At 38.7% G+C, this 16,223-nt stretch overlaps 1 protein-coding gene across 7 annotated transcripts in view; it reads right to left on the reverse strand.

Moving 5' to 3' along the window:
* Positions 1 to 16,223, reverse strand: part of DCDC2C (doublecortin domain containing 2C) — a 121,495-nt gene that overhangs the window by 70,431 nt on the left and 34,841 nt on the right. For 5 of the 7 annotated variants that reach the window (XR_003999321.1, XR_003999322.1, XM_030554200.1 and 2 more), the window contains exons 5-6: positions 14,691 to 14,828; positions 3,470 to 3,515 (exon numbers count right to left, since the gene is read on the reverse strand). Coding sequence is in view for 5 of the 7 variants with exons in the window: in XM_030554200.1 (XP_030410060.1) it covers positions 3,470 to 3,515; positions 14,691 to 14,828 (184 nt within the window). In the remaining 2 variants the exon portion in view is untranslated. The remainder of the gene's footprint in view (positions 1 to 3,469; positions 3,516 to 14,690; positions 14,829 to 16,223) is intronic. The other 2 variants (XM_030554199.1, XM_030554202.1) reach the window with 2 other exon arrangements.

The raw sequence follows: 16,223 nt of genomic DNA on the forward strand, positions 1-16,223 counted from the left end.
GTGAAACTTACAAGCTCTACAAATCTTAGCAAACTATGACTTATTAAACTAAAAAGCAAAACCTACGGTGCACCTTATGCTATGGGGAAGTCACAGAGGCAGAGTGGTATGTGCCCAGGATACAGCTCCCAAGGCAGCCCCCAAGGAAGCCAAGGGATGGTGGCTGCAGCAGTGGATACAGCTGAAAGCAGGGAGCAGAGCTTAGCAGCTGGCACAAGCTTATTTTTAGCAGCAAAGCCCTGCGGAGTTTAAGAGAGATTTTAAGACACAGACCAAGGTTTAGCTTGAGTCTGTGTGCTAGGGAAACAGAGCCAGCAGCTAAAGTAATAAAATAAAAGTATGGAAAGTTTCACAGAGGGATTCTTACCAGTCCCCAAGGCAGCAGCAAAGGCAGAAGCAGCAGTAACATCAGAAGAAGCAAAGAGGGCTCGGTACGGTCTTCATAATCAGGGGATCTCTCAGGCAGCAATTCGTTCTTCGTGGGGGGGGGATTAAAAACCGGGGGTACGCTCAAAAATAAAACGAGAGCGGAGAAAGGACCCCCCAAAACCCCTGGCTGATCAGATCAGGCAGCAATGCAGGAACCTTTCTGATGTTTGTTTCAAAAATGTCTGTTTTTAAAGGCAAACTTAGGCAGTTTCCCGCCAGTAATCCTGATAGGCTCCCTCTGTCACAGGGGAGGAGGCACAGGGAAAAACTGCAGGTGAGCACAGAGACATGCCTGGGCAGAGTCCTGTGTAATAGGTGACTCCAAAGCACACGAGGCCTATGACTCATGCCCAGGATCTTAAAAACACAATAGGTCTTGCAGCTCTGGACATTGCCTGCCCTACACCAAGCCCAGGTTCAACAAAGTGATAACAGGACTAACCCTTTGAAAAGGGCAGTGGTCCCATTTAGCACGCAGCACAAGTGGCCATCCCTTTGAGAAGGGCAATGGCTCTTGGTAAATAACTTAAGGGACCCTCCCTTTGAGAAGGGCAGTGGCCCTGGTAAACAACTTACCAGCCAGGGAGGGGCAGCCACAGGAGGAGAACAAAAACAAAATGGAGTATGGGGACAGCTGTAAGAAACAAAATGGTGTAGGGGGATAGCTGTAACAGACAAATCCCATTTACTTTAAAGAAATTTTTTTAACTTTCAACTTTAGGGCTGTTAAATTGTTAAGTTTAGAGAACAGATAAAGAGAAAATTTTAAGTCTGCTGTTTTCTTTGCCAGCACCCCCACAGTATGAAAGCTTCTGCAACCTCACTAGAGTCCCAAACCTGCTGTGACTTACATCAATAAACTCATGGGAGTTGCATCAAGACTCAGTTATGGCAGGACTTGGGCTCTAACCTCTGAATGTACCACAAGCATCGAAAGGTTTTGTGAAATCACTGCAGAGTTATTTCTTGTTACGGTAACTGGTATGCAGCACAAAGTGCCATAGATGCAATATTATCAGAGGGAAATAAGTCTGGAGGATTAAAAGAGGAAAAAAATCAGCTGTGCATATAATATCTGTACAAAAATCTCTTTGCAAGTATATTAACTCACTTTAGTCATGAAAACGTTTACTTTTTATATTATAGACTTCCACATGAAGAAAAATTGAAAAGATTAGAGCTGTTATATTTAGAGAAGAAACAAAGAAGAAGGAATATGCTAGAGATACATAAAATAACAAATGGTGCAGAGCAGGTATGTCGAGTGCTGCTGTCTACCCTTTCTCATAATACAAAAGCAATAGAATTATAAAACTGATAAAAACCAACCATTGTTTTACACAACATAAGATCTACAGGTTGATTATATTGTCATAAGGCGCCACTGAAGCCAAGAGTTTAGTAGAATTCAAAAGATGATTATTTATTTATATATAGTTTATACAGATAATGAAGGCATCCAGTTACATTAGACAGTGCACACAATTTATAAGAGATAAAAAGCCACGGAACAAGGCAGGAAACAAGATAGGACAAAACTTCCTCTATGGGTAGGTTATACCACAATTGTCCATCAGAGTTACTAGTACTTTCCTCTGAAGCATCTGGTACTGGTCACTGTCATAACCAGGATGGCAAACTAGACAGATCACTGTGGAAATCTTGAAGAGACTAGTGAGCCCTTGACTCGTAGGAGTCATGCTGCCCCTTGTGAACTTTAGGAGGCTCACTGGAAGCCTCATGAATCCACACAAGCTCTAATAGGTTCCTCAAAGAACCTTCATTTGACTCATTCAATGGACCAAAATATAGTTGTCAACCCCTCTGATCACTTAGCACCTCAAATCCCTGCTCTTTCAGCCACCTCTCATTCCATATCCCTCTGCCCCATGCAGATCTCTAAAAGTCTTCGAAGAGGACTCCTTTCCTATAAATTTGGGAGGGCCTAGAAGGGGGGCCTGGAAAACAGCAGGGGTCTTAGATGCAGCATAACTAGAGTGCATTACCCTCATCTTGCTCACAGACATTAACACAGACCCTGGAGAGCCACCAACCCAGCATTCCTTATAAGTTATGTTTTTTGCCTGTCAGTGCAATTACTTGGACAAATAAGAAAAGAGAGCCAGAATATTTCTATTTTATAGTAGTATCAACAGAGCTTCAATGTATTTCCTGCCTTTTGAATGTATTAATCATGTAATCATTGTGTTCTCTTAACATAATTTTAACTGGATTATTAATCATTATAAAACAGCCAAAGAGACATAGGTGCTTTACAGACATAAAATAAGATGGGCCTCCTTCTCAAATTATTATTTGTATTGCAACAAAACAAATTAGTATCTGGTCCTATTGTGCCTATTGGACACAATAGGGCCTGATACTAATTGTTTTTGTTGCAATACAAATAATAAGTCCACTGATTAGCAGATACTCCCTGTTTATCAGTAGGAGTGAGTCTGTGTTACAATCTAGCTCCTAGGTAGAAATGGTCACTGCTCCTAAGAGCTCACAATCTAAACAGACAATTGACAGTGCTATGGATAAAGGAAGCAATACATTTTTGGTTCATTTGGGGTTTTTTTTAAACCCTATTCCATAGCATGAAGACTCTCCTCGTAAAATATCTCATTTCTCTAAATGTAAATAATGAATCTATTGAATCTTCCACTAGGATTTACAAAAACAAGTAAAGCCAAGATGGGGAGGGCAGCCAAAATAGAGATTTAGTAACGATTTTCTTCAACTGGATTAGAAAGAAAAATTTTAAAAGATTGCCCAGTTTTAAAATGTATCAATATGTTTTTCATATTTGTCTGCATTTTATCTACTTGATGCGGCAAAAGCCTAAAATTAAGACCATTTGAGTTGAAATATAAATTAAAGCAGATTTCCCATTCTCCATTATGTAATAAGTTATTTTTATCAAACTGTTAATATTAAAACATTTTACTACTTCTACAGTGTTGATTGTACAAAACAACACTAAAATATATTGTAGCAAAAGTATAAAAATTATTAATTTTATTTTTTCACTTACTCTTGCCTTTTTCTTTCTGGGCCTTTTTGGAGACTCACCATATCTGCTAAAAATAAAATATAGTTACCCTAATATGAGTATTTGTCAATTTTAAACTAAAAAAAATTACTATCCATGATGATCCATTTCTTGCTATTTTAAACATATCTTAAATGAATGCACTGCTTATGACAGCCCTAAAGAAAAAACTCCTCCATTTATTAAATAGATACAACATGGGCAGCATATAACACATTGCAAAAGTCCACACAGTTGATGCCAGTTATCAGCAATCCTGATAAAGACAACTTTCAGTTATTAGCAACATTTTTCCAAGAACCAATCATGTTCCATTGACTTTAGTATTAACAGAATTCATATATGAGCAACTCTCATGCCACTTATCAACAACTTTATTAGAAGAGGTTCCACTTGTAATGAATCTGCTGGCTCCAAATGCAGGTCCGTACATGACTGTTTGTGTGTCTCCCGGACCTACAGTTAGGATGCCCAGATAGCAACTGTGAAAAAATGGGACAGGGTGAGGGGTAATAGGCGCCTATATAGGAAAAAGTCCCAAAAGACAGGACTGTCCCTTTAAAAATGGGACATCTGGTCACCCTACCTACAGTGCATACACATTACTGCTGTACATGCGTTAGCCAACAATCATAAGATACTGCACAGTGCTGCACAGTTGTGCACTTTGGCTTTGTGTCACGACTTCAAACACGTGGACCTGTCTCACCAGTAAAGCTCAGGTTCTAGAGGTCCTATGAGAGTCCCAGGCTAAGCTAGTGTGAGTAGCTGAGAAGTGGTGTCTTTAAATTTGTTGTTTCATGGATTCTAAAGAACAGTGATGACACTGGACAAATTATGGTCTTAAAACTGTGTGACATTTTACCGTGTGTGACACACCTGAAGCATTGACTGCAAGTATACCAAAATTCCTTTTTTAATTTACCTGTGCCTGTCACATAAACAGTTGGTAGGGAGGGAGGATACAGTCTGACTGTTTTACTTCATTTACTTAACTTATCATTTTACTTCAGAAGCTACACAGAGAAAAATTATAATATTAAAGGAAACAATTCTGTATGTGTTGCTTTTTCGTGTTAACATTGTATGGAACAATAATACAATACAAAAATATGACTATAGTACATCATTGTTCCATACCAGTACATGTATACATCCATTTGAAAATGAGGGCCTTTCACTTATTGGCAACTTTCAGATAATGGCTACTTTTTGCTGGAAACCAGGAACTTGTTTACAACATAGTTTGTAATGTACTGAAATGGGATAGCTTTTATGAGTAAGACTGAACTCTCTTGGCTGGACTTTCAGACCTACTCACATGTTTGTGATCATGTCTTCCATTAATGGTTAGCATACAAAGGACATGAACCTGAATACTAATGCAACAGAAGATGTCTTATTTAGACCCTGATCCTGCAAACAGATGTATCAGTGCTGACTCTTAATCCTACACAGAATCCCTTAGGTTAATATTTTCTGACTTGATTAGGACTCAGTGCAGGCCTGAGGGTCTGCAATCAGTTCATCTGTTTGCAAAAATCAAGGTCTCATTTTGTAAGTTATAGGGTCATGTGGTTTTTGGCATAGAACAGAGTGAATTTTAATCTTCACTGGCAACCCCGAATCCATGTCATCACAACTTGTAGCGTAGCTGATGACTGTAAAGTCAGTCCAGCCACAGAATCATAAGCATCAGGGAAAAATCCCATACAGCTCCATGCTCATGGGCCATACCATCCCATCATTTTTTGAGCAGAAGTTCACACAGAAACCAGTAAAGAAGAATTCTGCCCCAAAACTGATGGCACAATATTCCTCAGTATGGTTCAAACCCTGACTTGAAAGTGAAAACATTCAATTTCCAAGGCTGAAATGAATTTCTGTTAGTGCATTTGGGATTATTGTGAAGTATACACCTGGCCACTAGGAACTACAGGTAGAACTTCAACTCCTTTTACTTTGGTCCCTCAAAAGATCTTCAAATGGTGACAGCTTTTAGTCACTACCACTCTGATCTAAATTGAACTGACTACCTACAGGTGAAAGGTTCTGTATCTCAGTGCAAATCCCCCTGAATCATCCAGTCCCTCTCAACGCACAATAATAATGTGAATTCTTTTCATAGATTCTGTTGTGTATTTGGTTGTCATGGTTTTTGTTCCTATGGCAACTGAGTTAGATTATTAGGGGATAGCCCAGCCAGCTTTGGCCGGTTAGGCGAGCTCTGCGTCTGTAAATAAATGGTAGTTTTGTTAGCTGTCTGCTGTCTGACCTTAAGTGATTTCTTCCTAAAACCGGCTGACCCCAAGGATATAACAGATTCTTTTGAACTGGACAGCAGATTCAACAAGTTCCAAAAGAGATTGCTCTAAGTACCTGAGCGACAAGGTGAGTGAGGTAATATATTTTACTGGACCAACTTCTGTTGGTGAAAGTGACAAGCTTTTGAGGTTACACAGAGTTCTTCTTCAGATACTTGAAGTACCTGAGGCAGACAGTTTTAACAATACTCAGAAATATAAAATGTCAAAATTACTTAAAACCTAACAGCAATGCAAATTTTAAAAATATACAGATTATGTACATACTATTTGCAAAATTAGCTTTACAAAAATATTTTTAAATCCAAGTTTTCAACAAAACTACAAACTATTTAAAATTACAATATAATTTACAGTTATTCAAATATAAAAAAATAAGGATGTTTCAGAGGTCCAGTATTTATAGTGCAGGTATTTGTGTTCATTGTATTAGTGCTTATATTTTCCACATGGTTCTTTGAAAAGCTTCAGGGAGCCATTCATCATGCCATAACACCACAGAATATTACTATGGCACCATAAATTGCTTCTGGAGATATATTAAGAGATACCAAGATGAAACAAATACATATACTTTTCACTGAGCACATCAGTCCATATGAATTTGAACAGTTAATAGATGCACTAATTAAAGACTACATTATTTGCAATGTAACAAATAACCAGGGTCAAAGCAAGGTTATTGAGAGAAATGGATTTGACTTTGCAAACAAAAGATATTTGCAGAATTAGCAAAAAACATGCCTTACAAATGAAGGGGCTAGCAAGCAATGAAAGAATTGATCACACCTAATTAAAAATAGAATCATAGCACTGGAAGGGACCTTGAGAGGTCATCTAGTCCAGTCCCCTGCACTCATGGCAGGACTAAGTATTATCTAGACCATCCCTGACAAGTGTTTGTCTAACCTGCTCTTTAAAATCTCTAATGATGGAGATTACAACTAATGATGGAGATTACAACCAAGATATAAAGACCAATAACAAGGAAACCACAAAGACCAGATTTGATTCCAGTAAATGTGAAGGCAATCACAACACTATGCAAAGATGCACAGCAATTTTGCAAAATGTACATGTACAACCATTTTGCAAAAGTGTGTTGCTCTCTGCATAAATTGCAAAACTGCCCCCATCAAGACATCAGTGTGGTAAAACCTTGGTATTTTGGAATTTATGTTCATGACCATATCACAACCACAGGCCTCTGTCTTCCAGTAAAAGTAAAAATCCTAATGGAAAATCTCAGCTGGAAATACAATGCACAGTAAGAGTAATTCTCAAAGAGTCATTCATCAACATTCTGCTCCCAATCTGGAGAACACTCCAGAAAGCCTGGTTGCCAAAGAACACAATATCAAGTGCAACTAATCCTGCTGTAAATAATCCTGGTCTGCAATAGATGGATTCCTCTTGGACCAGATTTTTTTTTCAATGTGTTTCCTTTTATTTCTCTCATCCAAAAATGCTGAGGAAGATCAGACAAGACAGAATATAGATGCTACTACTCACATGGTTAGAACAGGCCTATGAATTTTGGTGGCTCAACATGCTGGTCCAGGCAGCATAAACTCCAGTACTTCTGCCCAACCTGCCAGAACTTTTATCCCAAGAACAGGATCAGATTCTACACCTCAATTCAAGGTGCCCAAGTCTGAGAACAAAGATGCCAGCTCACTGAGCAACTTGGACTGCAATGGCTTTGTGAAAGTCCAGAAAATCTTCTGCTCTGTAAAATTCAAGTGGTTCTTCATCTGGGCAAAACAAAAAGGATCTCATCCTGACCAGTCTTCCATTTTCTTTAATCTGGACTATCTTTTCACTTTAAAATAATCTGGTCTCTCCCACAGTTCATGCATTTAGAAGAGATTTCACAAGTCCAAAACCACTATAGAACTCTTCTGTCTTCCTTCATCTCACAGTCAGTTATTTTTAAAGGTCTAATTTCAAGTGTTGCCTCCTTTCTCGGATATAAGTAAATGTGGTGCTTGCCAAATTAATGGAACCGATCTCTGAGCAATTGCCATAATAGGCCTTGCACTCTCTCAATTAAGACTGCATTTGTGGAGAGTTTGCAATATGTAGGCCCTAATGAGAGATCTGCCATATTCAGTTTTATAATGATAACCTGGTTCTTCCCTCATACTCTACATTCATGTGAAAGGTGATCTCTGTGTCGCAATCAATTTTCCAGTAGTTTCTTCCAAGACCCTCTCTACTAGGAGAGGATAGGCTACACTTTCTAGCTACTATCCAAACAAAACCAAGTAATTCCACAAAACACCTAGTTTGTTTGTAATACAGGAGATAATAATAGAGGGCAGTCAATTTCCACTCAGAGATTGTCCAAGTGGATTAGGTTCTGCATATTCTCTTGTAGTCCAGTACCAACAGGTGCTAAGGCATATTACACCAGGTTTTAGGAGCCTCCACCGCATGTCTCAGAAATGCCCCCTTTGTTGAGATATAAAAGGCTCACACCTTCATAGGGTGACCAGACATCCCAATAAAATTGGGACCATCCCGATATTTAGGTGTTTGTCCCACATCCCAGCTGACCTTTGGTCGAGATGCAATTTGTCCCGATATTTTGCTCCGCCCGCAACACTCAGCCTTTTGGGGTTTTTTTGCTCCACCTGCGGAACCCTCCCCCCCCATGTGTCCCGATATCTTCTTCCTCTCATCTGGTTACCCTACACCTTCATGAAGCATTGGACTACCCTTGAGGCTAAGATGTTCAGTCTGGGATAGCACTCTTGCAATCTATCCAAGTAAGGCTCCTCAGACCCACCTCCTTTGGGTCTGGAGATTGTTTTTAAATCAATTATAGTGGGGAACTGTTGAAGAAGAAGAATGGTTACTTACCAAGTTAAATTGTGGGGGGGTTGGGAAAGATTGCCTGCTTACGTAGATCTACGCTACCTGCTGTCCCTGTTATTTCAATCTTATACTTGATTCTTGATTTAGTGAAAGGAAATGATCTCTTCGGGGGAAGAAGAGGGCATAAGTAGGGTGCACATCCAATACTAGTGGGCAATGCTTTCCAAAAAGGTCCAGGTTTATGCACCAATGGTGCACATATCACAAATAGAATATCTATACAAAGAATTTTTCAAAGAGCCACAAATACTGTTATGACCCAGGGACTTCCTGGTGCCAACTGACAGAGGGCACAGGGGGGTGCATACAGTTTTACGAGGTCAAATACCTGTATATTAGTTCACCAAAGTGTGGCATGTAAGGTCTTTGCCAAAAGCTAGTAGCCCACTGGTCATCATAATTGTTGCAAGAAGTTTGTATAGGAAATAGTTCAAGAAATATGTAAAATATAAAATATTAGATTTCAAAACGGTTGACGCAAAGCTTGTGACCTGCGGCGAGGTGAACCTCAGAGCTAACTTAATCCGCTGTAGAACAAAAAACATCCATGGAGACAGGCTATGTTTCCTATCTGAGCCAGGTGCAGACCTGAGAATTTACAGAAACAAACAAACCACAAGATAAGTTTCTGAAAAGGGGATCTCCTGGGGTAAGAGACAATAGTCTGTAACTGCATTTCAGAAAAGGAGAGAGGACATCACCACCCAGGAAGCAAGCTGAAAATCTGTGTTTGCCTCATGAAAGTGGGATCACAGCCCAGCCTGGCTATAAAATTCTGCTAGGACTTTGGGTGAGCATTGTTCTGCAAGACATAAAAGTATCTAGTTAAAGAAGTCTAGGGTCTGGAATGTATGTTATGATTGTATTTTATATGTAAACATTTGTTTCCAATACTTCTATTTGCTAATACCAGAATCTCTAGCCTTTGTTAAATAAACTTATATTTGTTTTCATTATAACCATATCTAAGCGCTGTCTGTTAAGCAGAGCAGTGATCTAAGTTGGAACTGATAAGCTGGGGTGTATTGGTTCTTTGGGAGCAGCAAATCTGTGACTACTGTGAATGTCCCGTGGATCAGGGGCTGGATATTCCAGGGAGATGCTTAGAGGTTGGAGTGTGCCTATTGCTAACCCGCAAAGAGACATCAGGGCCTGCACAGACCGATAGGGGTGTGCTTGTGTTGTCCATGGCCAGTGGAGTTGGGGAGCTGACCCCTGGCAGGCACAGGTGGTAGCGAAATGCCTCACAGCTCTGGGTACTCCCAGGAAGGGTCAAAGCTATCAGAAGAAACAGTTCTTTATTAAACAAAGAATAAGTCTTCTAAAAAAGTATCTATTCAGGAAATATATTAAGTTAATATACTGAATAAGTGTGGGGTAAGAACTCCACCACATGGAACTCAGCTATAGGTATCTGATAATACAGACTGCACAAGAAGCATTCCAGTAAAATAAATTCACAGTCCTTTAAGAACAAGCATCTGGGCTAAATCAAGGCATATGGAAGTACATTCAACTATCCACTCTGGCAAGTGTTGCTTGAAAATGAGTTTCCCTTGCTTTAACCCAGTATAAGTCAAAAGGAGATGAAGGGATTGGTAAAAGTCCCTCAAATTGTCAGTGCAGCAGCAAAGAGCTCATTTGACACCAATCTTATGATAAACAACTTCACACTGGAAAGATTAGATTGGGGAATGAACACTAGAAGAGGGGAAAATTGGTTCATATAAAAATAAGATTCCCATTGATATCAACAGGCTTTGTATGGGCCCTTACTACCTACCTTGTCCTTCAGAAAAACCAAAAAGGCCTATGAGGGCTTGAAGCTCACTTCCCCATCTAGTCAATGTAATTGCCTCCAATAAAGAATATGAAATGCAAATGACAATCATTAATAGGCTCAGAGGGAGGATCTTCTAACTTGTTCAAGTCTAAATTAGATCCAAATCATGCAGAGAAGCCAAACTGGAAGATAAATATGTCGAAGGCCTTTTAGAAAGCGCTTTGACCTATGATTCACAGGGAGAACTTCAATAGTTACAAGATCAATAGCAAGCAATTCTAGGTGAGTTTTGATGGATTAGTCTTCAACTCAGACTTGTCAATGAAATCCAATACATATAAAGAAACAAGAAGCAATCTACCAGATACCACCCATCCAAGCAAGTGTATGCTTAAGAGAAGAGGCTTTATAGATAAGGAATTTCTTGGCTTCAAGAGAACTCACATTTGGGAATGAGTGGACACAGCTATTAAAATGATTACACATTCCTTTTGGAGAAAGCCCAGCCATCTGAGTTTGGCAGATCCTCCATGAGTGTAATCACTTGTGAAGTCTCACACAGTTTGAAAATCTTGTTGTGACCCCTTTTACTCAATGTATATTTAAAGCAACTGGGGGAGACTGCAAGGCATTATGGTTTACAGTGTTATGAATATGCTGATCTAAAGGATGCTTAGAGCTGAGTTATATCAGCCCTGAATATGACTGCTTCCCTGTGTTAAGTATCCTCACACCTTCTATGGGTCATCTTGATTATCGGTTCAAAAGTTTTTTTCCTCCGGCTAATGACAGCTCATCTCAATTGATTGGCCTCTTACAGTTGGTATGGCTACTTCCACCTTTTCATGTTCTCTGTATGTATAAATATCTTCTTGCTGTATGCTCCAGTCTATGCATCCGATGAAGTGGGCTGTAGCCCATGAAAGCTTATGCTGAAATAAATTTCTTAGTCTCTAAGGTGCCACAAGTACTCCTGTTTCCCTGTGTTCTCAGTATCTGGCTGAGATAAGAACCTTGGTGAAATTAGAGTCAGTTCAGATGAGATAAGGGGGTTTTGGCAGAGAGAAGTGGAGTTGGCAGAGATTGCTGCAATACCTGAAAATGAGGGCCTCTGCCTAAAATTTTTAAAGTGGTTTGCAATCTCAGGATTTTAGTGGTGTAATTTCTGCTCTTGATAACATTGGGTTACCAGAAATTGGTAATCTCTTCTTCAGCTGGACAATGGATTGCATCCTTTCATCACAGATGCAGTCTTGCTACAATTATCTGTGCAATTGTCACATCAAGGTTAGGCCAGTGTAATGTCTGTGTGGGTCTACTCTTCAAAATCATTCAAAAGCCTTTGATAGAGGAGTATATTCCAGCCCCCATTCTGATAGCCACAGTATCTCTGTGCTCCATATTCTGTGCAGTTTGCCAATTCAATTTCAAGTGAAATTCAAAACACTGACCACTTTCTATAAAGACTTCTTACAGTTCAAGATGAACTGGATTCACAGACTGAGACTACGATAACTCAGGTACAATATTTATACAAACAGGTGGGAGGATTCAGAGATTGTCACCAGAATTTCCAGAACGGCAGATGCCAGATCATCTATCATTTACATTTAAACTATAACCGCTTATGAATGATGAGATGATCAAAGTTGTTTACTGTGTTTATCACCCTGTATCAGAGCACTGGCAATAAAGTACCAAGCAAATAATACCAAGCAAATGATTTGTAGTATTGGAACTGCCCATCACCTTAGAGAAATGTTGATATAGTGGAATCCTACCAGGTCTTTAATTAGCTGAACCCACCACTTAACTGATTTCACTACAGCTGGAAAGAGATGAATAGTCTTGATCAAGCAATTTTTCCTGGAAGAAGAAAAATGATGTGGGCATAAACTAATGAAATGTGTCCATACTGTACACAGGCCAAATCTATTAGGATTAACCCTGTTATGAGCTCTAACATTCTAATACAACACAGTCATTTAAAAGAAATCTGAATGCTAGATAAGCAACTTCTCAGAAATAGGAGGAAGGCTGCTGACTTAATGGAGTCTTGAACGATTCCCAAAACAGCAAGAGCAATAGACTGAAACGGAAGCTGAAACTTCTCTTGTGTATCCAATTAAAGGTCTGAAAGAAAGATATAAGTTGACAGACCCAAAATGCAGAGGTCCACCACCTAATTTATATTTCAGTGACCAATCAACCAAATATATTTTTATAGACAGGGACCATCGCTACAAAGAGAATCTACCACATCTGACCAGCATGGAGACCATCATGGGTGAGTGCTCCCCAAGATACATTCTGCAAAGTGGAGAACCTTGAGCTATCTATCTCCACCAAGGCTGAATTTCACCTTTAGGGTTTTTGGGGAAGCTAATATTTAGAGCTCTAATTTTGCATTTTACTGTAAAAAAATTATTACACCCTTATATATTTCAAAATTACAAAACTGCCAAAAGATATGTGTAAACCAACATACTCCTACTGGATCTAGGTTCCAACATTCATGACATTAGTTCAAAAACTAATAAAAGAAAGCTTGATAAGAACAAGCCCACTAGAAATATCAATTTTCTAATATCAACCTGATATGAAGCACTTTATATAAAACAGGCAATTTACAGAAAAAAGTGAGAATCCATACATTCGGCCGATTAATTTGTCATTTCAAAATAATGCCTGTAGTATTTTTGTGAAAGATAAAAATAAAAATGAAGTTGGAAGGACAACAAAAACAAAAAAGCCGAAGCCATAACGTACCACATATGAATAAGCTGAACAGTCTGAACCATGCATCCAGTTCCACTATACAAGAGAAAATGATGGATATTTTTCTTCTCTTGATAATAATGACCATTAAAAAACTTGACAGAAAAATAGCTTTAGCAAAGATCACTAGAAAACCCATAAATATTGCCTGATACTTCAACTGTATTTTCAATATAGCAATCAGTTCAGAGCAGTCAACAACACACATCCCATAGAGACACTTCACATAAACTGCTTAACTCAGCAATTCCTGAAAGACATGAAAACTAGTTACTGTTCAGCAGTGCCTTTGTCGGTGCCATTTAACTGACATCTTCTACAGTCTAGAAAGCAGTTAGTAGAAATTCCAAGAAAGAAACTAATTTAATAATTAAATTCAATAAAATTATACTTTTAGCTTTTATTTTTAAAAAGCAAAAGATCCAGCAATATAACTCTGGAACAGTAGTTGAAAATACATCTTAGATATGAATGATAACTGTTTAAATAATAAGAAAATGCAATGTAATATATATTTATGTGTGTGTGTGAATGCAGTGCTAAGGCTGTGATTTAAAATACACAGAATTTAAGAAATTCAGAGAAAACATCACAACAGCAATATGCACTATGAAAGGGTGTTTTTAAAGTATCACATACTGAAACTCTTTGGCAAACATTTGCTGCAGAAATAAATGCCAATATATGTCAGTATAGAAATGGCCGATATTTTAATGGTGAAGCTGCATAAGGCTGGTTATGCAGAAACACGTCTCAGTTTCCCAAAGACAGCACATGCCCTGCCTTTACTATTATACGTTAGATAATCTACAAACTAGCAAAGACAGCAGTCATTAAGAATATTAACAAGATCAGGTCACCATTTGCCTTCAATATTTAAAAACAAAAACAAAAAAACACTGACAAGGACTGAAACACTTCAGTGAAATGAATCCAAGTATCAGAGGGGTAGCCATGTTAGTCTGCGTCCACAAAAACAACGAGGAGTCTGGTGGCACCTTAAACACTAACAGATCAGATTTATCTGGGCATAAACTTTCATGGGTATAAAACCCCACTTCTTCAGATGCATAGAAGAAGTGGGTTTTTTACCCACGAAAGCTTATGCCCAAATAAATCCATTAGTCTTTAAGGTGCCACCAGACTCCTCGTTGTCAATGAAATGAATGTTACTGGTACAACAGTCAAACTAAGAAATATGAAACAATGCACTGAATCCAGAAAATCCAAAAAACGATCTGTCAGAAACGGTAACGATGGACTTTAATCCCACTGAGCACTCTGACTCTGAACTAGCCAAACTCTGAAATTCTATGAAACAACTCATATGCTTAAAATTAAGCACATGCTTAAATTCTTTGCTGGTTCACTGTCAAAGTCATCAGCATCTTGCACAATCAAGCCCTCCAAATTAAGATTACATTAAGAAAGATCTTACCGCTGAACTTCTGGTGAAACTCTGGAAGAACGCCAGTATGGCAAAGATTTAAACTTTTCTTTGCCCGCTGCAACATAATAATGATTGTCTTCTAAGCCATCTGAGTTACGTACAGCATGACCATCCAATGTGTACAGCCTTAAGCAAACGAAATTGAAATAAAGATTATGAAATAACAATGAATAGAGTATAATGCAGTGCAAATTTCAGGGTTTTTTCAGTGCTCCACACAGCTGTGATTCCGGAGAACAGAGGAATTATATACATAAATTAAGTTACTATTTTAATACTGGAGGACAAGTCAACATTTTATTGCAAAGCCTTAGGAAGCAAATTAAATATTTATTAAATAAGAATGAGATATTTTATATATTTGAGAGCGCCATACATAGTGCTGGAGAATGTTCAAAAGATATAGACATTTATAGTAGCAGCAGCTGGTGACATGTTTTGGACCCTTCAGCAACCTCGTGGGGTTGTTGTGACATTAAGCTTGCTATGAAGTTGCAAATCAGCATTGCAGTGAAACATGGGAACTGAGGAAGGCTGAAGAACACTGGATTGACATTTTCACTTCTTGTCAGCTGCTTCATATCAAGTGGCAGAACAAGATCAAAAATTAGGATATTTGAAGCCAAACCCGGCAATCACCTCCATCAGCACTGGTTCCGTTTCAGCAGCTTTCTTGGTATGAACATATCATTAGAATGGAAGATCACTGAATTTTAAAGCGCATATACCAAGGAATGCTCCTATGGAAAGACAAGATTGCCAGTAATGGACATAATCTGAATATTCAGTCAGTTCAGGTTAGGGATGCAGCCAGAGATCAATTCAAGTGGCACTTAATATGCAAGAAGGCCATGTCCATTTGGGCTTTGCCATGATGCTGATGATCCAATAGAAAAGGAAACAGCTACAATTATAAAGCAAAAGCTATAGTTAAGGTTGCAATTGGTTTCTATTAAATGCAGACACAATGGACAAGATACTTGTCTGGTGTAAATGGGTGAAGCTAAGTGGAGCTATGCTCAATTTACCAGCTGAGGAGCTGGTCAAACTTTCTAAAAATTTCATGTTTTGGCTGAACATATCCATGCTGTGTCTCTGAATGTTGGGTTTTCCTATAAAAACAGAGGAAAATCCATTTAGTCCGTTTAGAGCTATAATAAGATGAGGAAAATGACATGCATTCTGACCAAGATTTTTTTCATGCACATATTGTAACACAAAAACAGCTGAACCTTGAGGGCCACTAGTTACTTCCCCAAAGGTGCTGCATACCTCTTACAAGGAACTGAGCCAATGGGAGTTGAGGGACTGGAAATTACTGAAGACTTGCACTCTAGTTTTAAAGGGAGAGGCCCAAGTTCCATTGCAAAAAAGTGCATGAATTTGTTCACCTACATTTTTGCATACAGTTACTGCAGTATGTGCAAATCAGGATTTCCAACTGCAGATAGGTAGATGCCAAAATTGAAGGGCACAAACCTGCACATATTTTTGTGCACGGACCTCAGACTTCAAAATTCT

This window comes from Gopherus evgoodei, chromosome 3 (genome assembly GCF_007399415.2).
Source record: "Gopherus evgoodei ecotype Sinaloan lineage chromosome 3, rGopEvg1_v1.p, whole genome shotgun sequence".
NCBI classification, from domain to species: Eukaryota; Metazoa; Chordata; order Testudines; family Testudinidae; genus Gopherus; species Gopherus evgoodei.